The following is a 15,325-nucleotide window of genomic DNA, read 5'->3' as shown; positions in this document are numbered from 1 at the left end:
CCCTATCAGATATGCAGTTGGTGAAAATCTTTTCCAATTCTGTGGTCTGCCACTTTGTCTGGTTGACAGTATCCTTTGTCATATAGAAGCTTTTCAGTTTCATGAAGTCCCATTTAAAACTTCTGTCTTAGTGTTTGTGCTAATGGTGTTTTTGTCTTTTCCTGTGTGACAAGTTCAAGGCTTTTTCTTCCATCAGGTTCAGTGTATCTTGTTTTATGTCGAGGTCTGTGATCCATTTGGAGTTGAGTGCACAGTGATAATTATGTATCTATTTGGATTCTTCTACATGTAGCAGTATAGTTTGACCAGCACCATTGGTGAAGATGCTATCCCCCCCAACGTGTATTTTTAGTGCACACACACACACACATATATGCTATACACACACACACACAAACACACACACACACACCACATGTCCACATATGTGTGGATTTATGTCTGCATCTTCAATTTGATTCCATTGATCAACATGTCTGTTTATGTGCCAGTGCCATGTTGTTTTTATTGTGATGGCTTTGTAGAACAACTTGAAATCAGGATGGATGATGATACCTCCTACAGTTCTTTGATTAGTCAGGATTAGTTAGGCTATCTGGGTTTTTATATTTCCTATATGAAGCTGAAATCTTTCCTTTCAAGGTCTGTGAAGGATTGTGTTGTAGTTTTGATGGAGATTGCATTGAATCTGTATATTGCTTTTGGTGGAATGGCTGGTTTTATATTTTAACTCTACCAATCTTTTTGATAGCTTATTAAAAGTATGCCACTGCCTTTTCTTCCATAGGTGTTTCATGATGTTGCTTACAAAGCTAAAGACCGCAATGACCTGGTATCAGGAATTGATGAGTTTCTGGATCAGGTTACCGTTCTTCCTCCTGGAGAATGGGATCCAAGCATACGAATAGAACCTCCCAAAAATGTCCCTTCCCAGGTGGGTATGTTTGAAAACACTCTTGACAATTCTTACAGTTTGTTTTTCTTTAAATTCATGCCCCTAAAATAAGGCAATGTACCATAAAGTATCAAATGATTTAATTTATTTCAGTAAAGCAAAAACATTAATTTAGAAAATGTTCTTGATACAACCTAATGTAGTGAGAAATTTGGCATTTAGATCATGAGCCATTAAATACGTTTCATTCGCCTGAAATATTTCAGGACCAACAGAAAAGATATTAAATTTCATAACAGCATAAAATATGACCTGAGATAAATCCCATTATTTTCAATGTTCTAAAAGTTAACAGGGATTTGGGAAAGCTCAAAGGAGGATTAATTGTGTTTTGTAAAAACTCCCTATTACTGCTAATCACAGTGAAAACTGATAAAAGTTTTTCATTGTGATCTTTATACTTATATCCTGTCATGCATGGTATATATTTTTGTAAAAATTCTGCAAATGGAAATGAAATACATATTTTACTTATCCTAATTACAGATAGAAAGAATAAAGAGATTTGTTAATGCTTAGGGCATTTTCTTATCTCTGTCGTGACTGTTGAAAATGGTAGCCCAATGTCTGCAATTCTCTTCATATTACCTCTCGGTTGGTTCCTCTGGAATCTCCTGCCCACATTCGTCCAGTTGGTGCCTTTGGGCCATGTTTCTGCAAAGTCCAGCCATATCTCATTCTGATGTTTTGACTGAAGTGAGAGGAGGGCCCAATGACCCAATCCTGTACTTTGATTTTCAGGTCTGTTAGAAGTGGGCAAACTGGCAAGTGTATTATAAACCATGAGTATGAAAAAAAAAAAAAAAAGGTCATGCCAACTCCTCTGTCAGCTTAAAAGTATAATATTAATATTTCAGGCCTGTGTTTTTATTTTGAAGTCTTTTTACCATTATTGAAATCTATTTACTTTCTTAACAGTTACCAGTTTGTAGATGTGTTGCTGAAACCATATAACTTAAATTCCTCTACTACTAAAGAAAGGAGTGGGTGGATGGGGGAGCAGGGTGAAGGGGCAGGGTATAGGGGATTTTCGGAGAGGAAACTAGGAAAGGGGATAACATTTGAAATGTAAATGAAGAAAACATCTAATAAAAAATAAATCTAAAAGAAAAAACAAAAGGCTGTGGCATAGAGAGAGCTTTTTCATTTCTCTACTAAAACATGTCTGCACTAATGATATTAGAAATGGCAACATGATGCTTTCTAAGGTAGTATGAATACGTTTATTATTAATGGCATTTGGATAAATTTAGTGAACATATTAAGATAGTGAGAATAAGAGTTTGTAATCCCTCAAACATTAAATTATTTTTAACGTAGTCTGGTTTTGAAGAACGGTGGTTTTGTGGCAAGGTGAATGAGGGAAATTTTATTTTTTATTTCTTAAGAGATAATAAGAATTAGCAGATTCCAGGTATTAGGAGATGATAATACAAAGAACATTGAATTAGGAATTATATTATCTAGGTTCTTACATTGTGTATTTTCCTGACCATGAATTAATACTTTATTCTCCCAGTATTGATGCTTTGTTTCAGAAATGCTCGACAGAATTTGTCCAGTAAAGGAAGCATACTATAGTGATGGTCTCTAATCACCAAACTACTGTTAAATACTAGTAATGTGGTTACTGCAATTAACAAATTTATTTTTTTTATTTATTTATTTATTTATTTATTTATTTATTTATTTAGTTATTTATTTATTTATTTATTTATTTATTTATTTATTTATTTAGTTAGTTAGTTAGTTAGTTGGTTGGTTGGTTGGTTTTTTGAGACAGGGTTTCTCTGTGTAGCCCTGGCTGTTCTGGAACTCACTCTGTAGACCAGGCTGGCCTCAAACTCAGAAATCTGCCTGCCTCTGCCTCCCAAGTGCTAGGATTAAAGGCGTGAGCCACCACCACCTACCTTATTTTTTATTTTAATTAACTTAAATTTGTATGGACACGTGATTAAAAACTATTATATTAGATAACAAGATATTATACAGTGAGTATGAATTTAAATATATACTCCATACTTCATTATAATGTTAATATTTTAAAACTCCATGCTCTACTTAAATTCTAGATAAAATGAGCTATGTTTTCTTTTATTAATATACCAAAATGAATTAGTGTATGCTAAGCACCTTGAATTCACCCTCATTAAATAATATTACCCTCGTCAAATATTTTTGTGGTTTTTATTCTTTTTCAAATGTACAGATGACATCATTTTTAGTACATTTACTTTTCAGGAAAAAAAAGAAAGAACAACCTTTCATCTCAAGCAATGTACCTGAAATTCTCCTTTAAGTTCTTATGTAGGTCATTGCAATCACTGTCTTACATGTGTCTTCCTCTTCTTTGCTTTCATGTACTGTGCTTGGTTGTCAAAATCACAGCTCTATAAGCATCCTTCTTTTTGTTGTTTGGCACACTGTCTTTGCTAAAGCAGAAAGGAAGAGAGTGGCTTTATTGACTAGCTTCCCATCATTTAATGACCACATAACCCAACTGAACCCCTAATGTTCCACGTTCACCATCACATCCTTCCCAAGTCCAGCCATTTTCTTTTCACCCTTGTGCTCTCTCAGCATCTCAGCATAACCGTTGTGACCCTTGCTGCTACATGTTTACTGTTTCTCCCTTTCATAAAAAAAAAAACCTGAAGACCAGTCTTGCCTACATTGCTAGTGATGACAGTAAGCATTCCAGTTGCACACCAGATCCCAGCTCCATGCTTCGCTCTGCTAAACGCCCTCTCTTATCATTATATCAGTCCTCCCTTCTGTGTTGTATCACTGTAATCAAATACTGTTAAGTCATAAATTTTTACAGATACCTCCTTTGATATCATTACTATTGTCAGTCAGTTTCACGTTTTTGCTTTCATGTGCAATAGAATGTTATAAAGGAGTTCTCTGTACTATATATCTCTACTACCTTCCCTGTACTTCTCTATAATACCTATACCTGTTGGTATCATTCTTTACTTCAGTAAACCAATTATTGCCTCCAGTGCCTTCCACAATGATAAAACCGTGATAACTTACTGGTCTATATTGCACTTAGCACATACTTAGTAACATTTGATAGAATTGATAATGTCATTATCCTAAATGTATTCTCTTTGCTTTGTTCCTAAACAGCACAGTCTTCTGGTGTATCTAGAGTCTCATAGGTCAGTTTTATCAGTCCTCTTTGCTCATTCTTCCTCTTCTCTCAGATTTCTTTATGTTAAGACTAACATTTAGAACATAACCGTATTCTCTGTATTCATATTTTCCTCTATCTATACTTATGATTTTAGTAATACCATTCAATCTTAGAACATTAAACCTTTTTCCAAATTCATTTCCTATATTGAACTCATGTTATTCATCTGCCTATGCTATGTGTATACTTGAATACTTGATAGTTTAAGCCAGATTGAATATAGTCTCATTACTTTATATCTCTTTTCTTGAAATTATAATTTTAAGCTAAACAACATATATTTCTAGTAGTATAAAAGAATTTCTGAATTTCCCTCAAAATCAATTGAATTTGTATCTTCCCATCTTAGTTAATAGTTAAATAATTCTTATAATTGATTGGACCCAAACAATCCATTATTTCATCTTATACCTTATATCTACTCCTCCAGAGAATTCTGATGGCTTGGCCTTCTGTCTTTATCCATAATTATACTATTTCTCACCGTGAGCATACTGATTCAATTTTCTGTCACCTTTTGCCTGAGTTTCTGAAATAGCTTAACTCATTGCTTCATTCTATGCTGTAGAACCTGTCAATCTCATAGTCAAACTAATTCCAAGTTCTGTCATTATATTTCTGTCCTCAAGCCTTTGTAAATATTTCTCATTTGATGGAGAAAAAAAAAGCCAGAGAGATATAGTGGCTACTTAAATCTTTCCATGCCTCCTCTTTTTCTGTGAATGCATCTCTTCTGCTTTCTTTTGTCCTAGTGTCATTCAGACCTGCCAACCATTCTGCTCCTTAAGACTATGGCACTGGCTGGTCCTCTAACCTTGTTGTCCTCAGGTTATTTAGCATGCCTGGTTCTCACACCTCCATCAACTTTTCCTACATGGCCCTTTTCCACAGAGCCTGCTTGAAAATTCACTTCATAATTGCTGCTCCTTCCTCGCCTCACAGTCACCTTCAGACACCTTGTGCCCTGGATGAAAGTTTTCTCTTTTTCTATAATCTCATTTTTCTAATCTACTGTAAAATTAAATACTTAAATTTATTTTTTTTCTGTAATTCCTATGAGAATATATGCTCTATAAGCCTAATTTATCTACTGGTGTACTTTAAGGGTCTTTCACACATAAAAACATTCAAAATACATGTGTTTGTTTCAGAACTTAAAATAGATTCTATTTCTTCAGAATATTTATTGATTTTTATAAGCATTATATTTTCAATGCTTTTCTACTCCTTGAGTAAACATGTGCTTTGGAATGGTTAATATCTTAATTATTTATCATCTATTTTATCAACATACAACTTTGTATTTTTTGGTTTTTTTTAAATTTATTTATTTATTTACACTCCATATTTTATTACCCCCCTCCAGTCCACCTTCCGATTGTTCCAAATCCCATACCTCCTCCCCATCCCCCTGTCTCCACATGGATGTCCCCACCCCCCAACCCCCACCTGACCTTGAAACTCCCTGGGACCTCTAGTCTCTTGAGGGTTAGGTACATCATCTCTGAATGAACAGAGACCCGGAAGTCCTCTACTGTATGTATGTTGGGGGCCACCTATTAGCTGGTCTATGCTACCTGTTTGGTGGTCCAGTGTTTGAGAGACTTCAGGAGTCCAGATTAAATGTGAGTGCTGGTCCTCTTACAGGGTTGCCCTTCTCCCCAGCTTCTTTCAGTCTTCCCTAATTCAACAACAGGGGTCAGCTGCTTCTGTCCAATGGTTGTGTGCAAATATCTGCATCTGACTCTTTCAGCTCTTTGTTGGGTTTTCTGGAGTGTGGTCCTGCTAGGTCCCTTTTTGTGTGCATTCCATAGCCTCAGTGATAGTGTCAGGCCTTGGGACCTCCCCTTGAGCTGGATCCCACTTTGGGCCTGTCACTGGACCTTCTTTTCCTCAGGGTCATCTCCATTTCCATTCCAATAATTCTTTCAGACAGGAACAATTATAGGTCAGAGTTGTAATGAGATGCCCCATCCCTCATTTGATACCCTGTCTTCCCAACTTTTTAAATATATGAAACAGAAGTTAAATTATCCAAAGGAGATTATTTCCACAGAAGACCAAATATTATCACTTGTTTTCTGAGAGCTATAGAAGCTATGATGACGTTTCCCTAGGTGACTGGAATTAAGTAATGATGGCCACTCTTAAATCTTTTATGTTTACTCTTAAATATCTTATATTTACCTGTGAAAATAAGCCCTTCATCAGTTGAAATATATCTTCTCTATTATCCTTTAACCTTAATCTAGTTCATCTTTCCATATATCTGTAGGAATTGTAGAAATACTAACTCATGAACTTTCCTACGTTGTGCTTAATACAAAAGTTATTTTGTCATGTGTGAAACGCGTAGCAGTCTATCTAAATGTCCTATTGTATATTAGATAAACTAATTTATCAATCTGTGCTTCACAGTTATTCTAGTTTGGAATGACAATCGAGTTTTACTGTATTTTTAAAGGCTCCTTATCACTCTTTTAAATACACTGATAAAATCTAAGATGACCAGAGAAGGAATTTTAGGGAGGACTTTCTTATTTATTTTTTTTTCTGGTATCTCTGTCACTAGCAAAAATAAGTGGAATAAACCGGAGGAAAATGACATTCACACAAACCTCAGTTAATTTGCAATTGGTTCAAGCAGAGACTTCCTTTTGTGTCTGTGAGGCATGGAGATTTAGAGCATCAGTTATCCCTTTCTAGAAAGACATGATTTAGAGGAATAGAGGTAACAATACCTAAAAAGAGTGAAATGGTAGAGAACTTTTTTCTCTTCTTTCTTTTCTGGTAGGAATTTAATTCAGGCCAGGACACAATAGATAAGCACCTTTCTAGTGAGCTGTGTGTATCCCATCCCTAGAACACTGACATTTCCTGCTTACCTTTGAAACTATTGCGTCTTTATCAATGTGTGGCACAAAATAGGGCACCCAAAACCTGTGAGGTGTAACACTTAAAAATGCCCATCACTCGTCCACACTATAAAATAGGGACTGTTCTCATCCCCAGTGATGCAGGAAGAATGAGAGCCTTAGCAGATTGGATGCATTTTCAAAGGTTAAACAGCCACTAAGCACAGAACCTGTGATCTTAGCCATTCTACATATGGCTTCAAAGGGGAAAATGTTATTTTTGTAATTAATGCCCAACATTGCAACAAAATATAGTCAATATATCAATAAAATTTCCTGCAGGAGAAGAGGAAGATTCCTGCTGTACCAAATGGAACAGCAGCTCATGGCGAAGCTGAGCCACATGGAGGACACAGCGGACCTGAACTCCAGCGAACTGGGAGGTTAGCGGCAGCCATGTTGGGGGACTTCAATGCTGTCTTATCTGTCAGGAATTGTTGTTTCAAGGTCTAATTTTTTATACATTTCATATCTACTCTTTGAGAGTGAAATGCCAATTAATTTGATTTCTCTGAAGCGAATAATGATTGTCACTTCTGTTAAAACAGAACAGTGGCTACACCATTCCATCTTATTCTAGTCTTTCATTTTATGAAGCGTAAAATACATTCACAGAGTCTTAGAATGAATAGGAAAACTGTCATTTGATGCTTCCAAAATAGCTTGTTGAAAGCTTTAAGTTCAAGATGGAAATAAAACTAAATACCAAGAATTAAGTCCTGTAGACCTTACCTCATTAGATGCTAGTATGATGTATATAATGGTATTTTTTATTATTATGCCTGTGATTTGAAAGAGCTATATGATTTATTTTTCTAATCATACACCTTTGAAGAGATGAAAGCTTCAATTTATTTCATAAAATGTTTTTATGGGTTTTTGACAGCTTGTCTTTCTGCAAGCAATGTGTGAGGAGAAAATCAGAACTCTTGGGTGGATGTCTCTTCAGGGAGCTGGTGTGGACAGCCTCCCTATAATTAAAGACAATTGCCAAGGCTTTGTAGGATTGGTGGCCCTCCCTTGAGCAATTTTCTGTGCTGCGTGCAGTGTGCCCACTGCTGACATCCCAGTTCCTGACAACCCTGCATTTCTATTCTCCTGTGCTTCCCTTTATGGCTGTTTGTCTCTGAAGAAATGTCCTTAACATCTTCCTTGGCTTCATACTGGTTTTTAGATGGTTCAAGTGTCTCCTTTCCCCTTTCCTGGAAGCTATATACTCATTCTGTTTGTTTTCATACTTTCAATTACTGTCCTTTTTTATTTTTGATGGTATATACTTTTTTCTTTTCCTCTTAGGTGTAACATGCCACATAGCTTAGATTTTTTTTTCGAGTTCACTTTTCCTTACTGCTTCCTAAATCCTCCCAGGTCACCAATATCCGGTATCTTCGCTTCTCCAGAGTTCTTCCACAGACTCTGTGGCTGACATGACTTGAAGTTTCCATTACTCATCTGCTCTCCTGGAATTGCTGGTGTACATCTGGGCTGCTCTTGCACTGTTCTTCTGTAATGAACTCCCACTTCTGGATTTAGATCTTTACCGATAAAAGCACATTGATTACACAGCTATCTAACAACTATTCAAACTGATGTGTGCTCGAATAAGTGATGACTTACACAGCAGTGGGCTAATGAAATACTGTCAACACTATAAATATTAATTACTAATTAATAGTTCATAACTATCTCAAATTATTTTTAGAAATAGGTAGAATATAAATCATAAATGAGTGCTTAGCTCGGTGGAATAAACCTACTTTGACTTTGACAAGGTAACATATTATTCAGAATTAGAAACTATGCAGCATTTACACACATATGTTTTGCCAAAGGCAGTTAGAGAGACCTTATGTGCAGTTTGTATATGTGTGCATCTCACGTGCCCTCTGGAAGCATTACTGAGTTCCAAGTGTCTCTTTGTATTAGAATTTTATTCTCAGTCATTTCTACTTGAAGACATCACTAGGCAAACAGTGATTTTACACTCATATACCATTAGGTAGTTACTAATAAACAACTATTATGTCTCTATCTGATCAACAGAATTAAGGGCTAGTGAGATGACTCAGTGCCAAGCCTGGTCATCTGAGTTATCCCTAGAACCCACGTGCCTGAAGGAGAGAACTGAATCTCTCACATTATCCTCTGAACAGCCCCACAAGCATACACACAGAAAATAAATAGAGGGAAAAAAACACAGTTATTCTGAGCATAATTTCGCAGTCAAATAGAACTTGATTCTTAAGAAAACAATCATTTTTGAGATAATGTTAAAAATGAACACTCTTTTCACAAAATAACAAAAGTTTAATTTTTATGATCCAAGAACATTCATTGTAGAATCAGCATTTAGAAACCTTACAGTTTTTGCTTTATCACTTTTTTTTTTTGATGCATTTTTTTTTTGTATATTTAAGATTGGCCGCAGACTCACAGTTCTACCTCCTGCCTCTGGAGTGCTGGGCTTATTGGCATGTGCCACCCTGTCCAGCTTTTAAAATATTTTTTAATCATTAACATTTGTGTAGAAACCATATTGTAGTCTTATTTTAAGATCACATCTTTATTCCATGGAATGAAATAAACTTTCCATAGCAAAAATTAACTATGAATGTTGTCATCAAATATTCAAATAATGAGAAAACCTACTTATTAGTGTTTTCATTCCTAATATGTTAAAGAACATTAAGTACTTAGATCTTAAGCATCAATTTACAATCTAAAACTCCTGACCCAAATACAAAGCCCTCTGAAGTGTTTCAGGGTGTTTTCCTTTTGTCATATTTGGAGTAAGTGAATTATTTCCAGGAAAATCCATCATTATCATGGAATTGATAGACATTAGAATATGTGTCAATGTAGTAGATTAAAATAATATTTACCTAGTTTGATTATTTTATGTTACCTCTTTAGTTTCTTGAAACTAAAATCAACCTCAGTCTATTTGTCTCTATTGAATGTTGGTATTCACATGTTCATTTAGTTGTCTTCTTACAAGGTCCTTTTTATTGGTAGAGGGACTAGGTGACTTGAGTTAGGGCTAAACACAGTTTTATTTTCTTTAGGATGATGTTTAAGAGTATCATTCACAAAGACCAGTTGTCTCTTTGTCTCTCATTTTCTGCTATGTTTAATTAAGTGCAAAATATTAAAAAATAAAACAGGAAAAAAACAACAATAAACACTTCCAAGGTTGACAGTGAAGGCCCATGTTTATTGTTAGTAAAGGAATGGCACAGATTGGAATCTCTCATTATTTGAAATTTGATTGATAAATCCCAGATAAATGCTTGAGAAAGCCTCATGATTTTTTTTTTTTTTTTTTTTTTTTTTGGTCATAGGAACACCATGTAGGGTAGGTTAGTAATGCAAAGCTGGTCCTGTAGGCCACATAAGGAAATGTGGTAGTCTAATGTGGGTCTCATCTCTGCTGATGGAAAATGTTACTGTGACCGGGCGACAGGGCAAATGAACATTCTAACTGACAAGCTTTTTATCTTTGGGTTTCACTCTTGTGTCCCCCACCCCTACCCCGTGTCTTAGGATTTTTGGGGGACTTATATTAGATATCAAAAGAAAGGCTCCATTCTTCTGGAGTGACTTCAGGGATGCTTTCAGCCTGCAGTGCTTAGCATCGTTCCTGTTTCTCTACTGTGCATGTATGTCTCCTGTCATCACATTTGGAGGACTGTTGGGAGAAGCAACTGAAGGTCGTATAGTATGTATCATTCTTTACTTTGGACCTTAATCTGTCTTCTAAGATTTGTAGTTATGTTAGTGAATCTTGGGTTTTGGGTTTCTGGGGAGATTTGATCCATTGTCCAGAAGATTAACTTTCTATGAACTTCCTGGATGGTTAGTGAAGCTGAATATCTGAGAACAGAACATCTTCCAAATACTAATTTTGAGTGTTGTGCATGGATATGGCCTGATGCTGTGCCCCTCGACCTACATTTCTAGGTCAGTTTTAGGTTGAGTCCATTTTTCAAAAATCTGAGTCATACTTCTGTTCAGGCACTGATTCTGAAAATATTTAAATATTTTGTAGAGAAATTTAAAAAAAAGAAACAGGAAGGTATAGATTATAATTCTCAGTTTCTGCTAACAAATTTTTGACCCCCACTGGCCATTTTCTCAGCCTTATTTCCCTTGTTTCTGCACAGGTTTCTAGGAATAACACAGTGAAGGGAAAAACTGTAAACCAATATGTCTGAAATGTTTATACCTGTTTCAAGTGCTGCCTGTGCAGTTGAGGTAATAGTTCCATTCATATTTTTTCAGAGCGCTATCGAATCACTCTTTGGAGCATCTATGACCGGGATAGCCTATTCTCTTTTTGGTGGACAGCCCCTGACCATATTAGGCAGCACAGGACCTGTTTTGGTGTTTGAAAAGATCTTGTTTAAATTTTGCAAGTAAGTATTACGACTCGTGGCTACTGTATGCCTGTTCATTGCTGTTCCTTTTTATTTCTTCATCCAAATCATCGCTATTGGAGGTCTGTAGGGAGAAGTGAATTCATTCAGTTTGTCATTTTTGTCTCTTTGGGAATGAAGAAAAAGTTAAAATATTTGTGTGTATACTGTGCATGGAATATTTATATTAAACCAGATTCATTTTTAAGTGCTAAGAACCCCCCACTAGCTTGTCCCCTTAGATTTCTCTACAAAGTCCTGAGCTCAAAAAGCCATGGGATGTGAAGTTGCTTATGCTTGGTTCATGATTTAGGCTTGTTTCCTCTTGTTTAGATGGTATCAAGCTGTAAAATGACCTTCCCACACTCTCCTATCTCTCCTAGAGAATATGGGCTGTCATACTTGTCCTTGCGGGCCAGCATTGGGCTCTGGACTGCAACACTGTGCATCATCCTTGTGGCCACGGACGCAAGCTCCCTCGTCTGCTACATCACCCGGTTTACCGAAGAGGCTTTTGCTTCTCTCATTTGCATCATTTTTATCTATGAAGCCCTGGAGAAGTTGTTTGAGCTCAGTGAAACCTATCCAATCAATATGCACAATGATTTGGACCTGCTGACACAATACTCGTAAGTAGTCCGACTACCACTCCTGGCTGCCAGGCTACTCTTTTCACAAATATTGCTATTGTTTAAGAAATATAAAGACCTTACTTATCAGAGAGTGGGCCTAGAATTGATCCATGACCTACATCCTGGGCTTTTAGAGCTGAAGAGGATTTTAAGTCATCTAGTCAGCCCCACATCGGATTCTTGTGTTCTCATTACATCATCTCTGCCAAGAACATCGTTCTAAAGAGCTGTTTGTCAAGTGTTTCATAAAATAAACACGTAATTAACCAAGTCAATATAAATACAGATTGGTTCTGTTTTCCAAACTGCATCATTTTACTATGTTTTTCAAGTTTAGATTTAAAGAAACTAAGTAAAAGAAACCCCTAGAGTTTAAGTTGTATTTATTCGATGTTTGAAATTGTGATTAAAAACAGATGCAAACCAGCAAACCCTAAGTCTAATTCTGCTTTTGGATGTTTGTGGCAAAAATATTTAAGTATTAGTTGCTGAAAAAGATTTTGCAGTTCAAGACTGAGGACACACCGGCTCTTTCTAATTTTGGTAAACCAGAAATCAGGCACTGCTCCAGCACTGCACCTGTAGAGCATATATGTGCTCATTAATTGGTACGCTTATTTAATTTTACAGATTTTGTTCCATTTATATGTACAGTTTCACAGAACCAACGTTTGAAGTAATACACTCCTCATCGGGCACTTGTAGCTTTTGTTGCAACCGCCACCATCACTTAGATATAAGTCAAATATTTGAAATATTTCTTCATTGTTAGAAATTCAATGTCAAAATTACATAGTAATAGTTTACTGCTGTAACTCTTAAAATGTGAGATAACAATGCCTTGCTAAAAACAAGTAGTTCTTGGTATTTAATTTTTCTTCAATTTCAGAGAAAGCCTAAAACAAAGTACCTGTATTTGGAAACAAGAAAATTCAAGATTTACACGTAAAATAATTTTTCCAAATAAAATAGATATTGGTAGTGTTGTATTGCATTAAGGGAATAGTTGGCTGTCACGGACATTCAGGAAGATTCAGATAGTAATTTGATCACAATCAGAGGTTACACAGCCACATGCTACATTACTTTTCGAAATCATTGATGATTGATTGGGGGCACATGTACTACGATGCTTGTGTGACAATGAGGAAACCTGCGAGCATCTTCTCTCTTCTTCTACCATGTGTGCTCTGGACATTGGAGAGAGAAAAGTCTTAACAAGTAAGTTTTGAGCCCTGGATAATGTAGCTAGTTTAAAGTTAGAGTAATGAAGACTATTTCAGGCATAAACATTAAGGCAAAAGTGCTGCCAGCTGTAGATGGCAAGAAGTAAAGGTGTATCATAACTCTGGAGAGAAGAAAGGTGGTCCAGCAACATGAAGGAATGGGCACTTCAAAAGATCGTTATTACCTTAAGACATAGTCTTAGATTGAGAGGTAGTAGAGTAAAAAAGCCATTTACCCAAAGTAAAGAAAATAGACCGTGGCAAATGAATTGAGAGCATAAACCTAAGCCAGTTGGGTGTCTAAGAGTCAGAACCCCGCCCCCCTCCCATTATTAGGAGTCCCACAAGAACACCAAGCTAAACAGCCATACCGTATGGACCCAGCACAGACCCATGCACCCTCAGTCTCTGTGATCCCTTATGAACCCTGCTCAGTTAACTCTGTGGGCCTTGTTCTTGTGGTGCTCTTGATTTAAGTAAGGGTAGCAACATTTTCCTAGCTTATCAGCATCTTAACCTCACAATGCTGTAATATGTAGTAGATCTTACCAAGAATGCAAACAGTGAAAATAGGTATATGCAGCCAAAACACTTATATGCATAAAATAAAATAAAAATCTAAAAATGTTCATTCTTGATTCTTATTAAGCACTTGCTAGTTTTGTTTTCTGTTCTTGATTTTGAACTAAATTGCTTTTAAAACTAACACACATACTTCTTAATGCCTGAATACATAGTACATTGTATAGTGCTCACATCTGTGTAAAAGTATATACTCCACACTACTGCTTCTTTGTGGTGGAAACATTCAGATATTTCTAGCTTTTTGAAAAAGGACAGTTTGTCATTATTATCTACAGTCACTCTGTTGCACAGCAAAACAACACAACTTCTTGCTCCTATATAACAATGGCTGATGACTATTCTTGAGCCTTTTACATATCCCCTGCTCTTCTGTTCTCCTCAGACTTTGGTAACCACCATCCTGCTTTCAGCCTCAATGAGATTAACAGGTTTTTTTGTTGTTGTTTTGTTTTGTTTTTATTGGATATTTTATTTATTTACATTTCAAATGTTATCCCCTTTCCCAATTTCCCCTCCTCCCAGAAATCCTTATCCCATCCCCCTTCTTCCTGCTTCTATGAGGGTGTGCCCCCACCCATCCACCCACTCTTGCCTCTCTGCCCTCCCATTCCCCCACACTGGGGCATCCAGCCTTCATGGGACCAAGAGCCTCTCCTCCCACTGATGTCCAATAAGGCCATCCTCTGCTACATGTGTGGCTGGAGCCATAGGTCCCTCCATGTGTACTCCTTGGTGGTTCAGACCCTGGGAGCTCTGGGGTTCTGGTTTGTTGATATTGTTGTCCTTCCTATGGGGTTGCAAACCCCTTCATCTCCTCCAGTCCTTTCTCTAACTCCTCTCTTGGGAACCCCATATTCAGTCCAGTCGTTGGCTGCAAACATCCATCTCTGTATATGTCAGGCTTTGGCAGAGCCTCTCAGAAGACAGCCAGCATAACAGGCTGCTGTCAGCATGCACTTCTTGGCATCCACAATAGTGTCTGCGTTTGGTGACTGAATATGGGATGGATCCCCAGGTGGGGCATTCTCTGGATGGCCTTTCCTTCCTTCAGTCTCTGCTCTACACTTTGTCCCCATATTTGCTCCTGTGAGAATTTTGTTACCCCTTCTAAGAAGGACTGAAGCACTCTCACTTTGTTCTTACTTCTTCTTGAGCTTCATGTGGTCTGTGAATTGTATCTTGGGTATTCCGAGCTTTTGGGCTAATATCCACTTATCAGTAAGTGCATACCATGTATGTTCTTTTGTGATTGGGTTACCTCATGATATTTTCTAGTTCTATGCATTTGCCTGAGAATTTCATGAATTAATTGTTTTTAATAGCTGAGTAGTGTGTAAATGGAGATTAACAGTTTTAATTTCACATATGAGTGCAATCTTGTGGTTTCCTTTTGTT

At 36.7% G+C, this 15,325-nt stretch overlaps 1 protein-coding gene across 16 annotated transcripts in view; it reads left to right on the top strand.

The window, feature by feature from the left end:
- Slc4a10 (solute carrier family 4 member 10) overlaps nt 1–15,325 on the top strand; it is a 458,674-nt gene that overhangs the window by 388,989 nt on the left and 54,360 nt on the right. For all 16 annotated transcript variants that reach the window (XM_085834843.1, XM_085834838.1, XM_085834841.1 and 13 more), the window contains 5 exons: nt 788–934; nt 7,355–7,455; nt 10,616–10,790; nt 11,354–11,487; nt 11,871–12,116. In XM_085834843.1, the coding sequence (XP_085690969.1) occupies nt 788–934; nt 7,355–7,455; nt 10,616–10,790; nt 11,354–11,487; nt 11,871–12,116 (803 nt within the window). The remainder of the gene's footprint in view (nt 1–787; nt 935–7,354; nt 7,456–10,615; nt 10,791–11,353; nt 11,488–11,870; nt 12,117–15,325) is intronic.

The sequence above is a fragment of the Mus caroli genome, unplaced genomic scaffold (genome assembly GCF_978045245.1).
Source record: "Mus caroli unplaced genomic scaffold, Mus_caroli_1 scaffold_2, whole genome shotgun sequence".
Taxonomy (NCBI): Eukaryota; Metazoa; Chordata; class Mammalia; order Rodentia; family Muridae; genus Mus; species Mus caroli.
The sequence above is the reverse complement of the archived record's forward strand: the minus strand, read 5'-3'. Positions and strand labels throughout refer to the sequence as shown.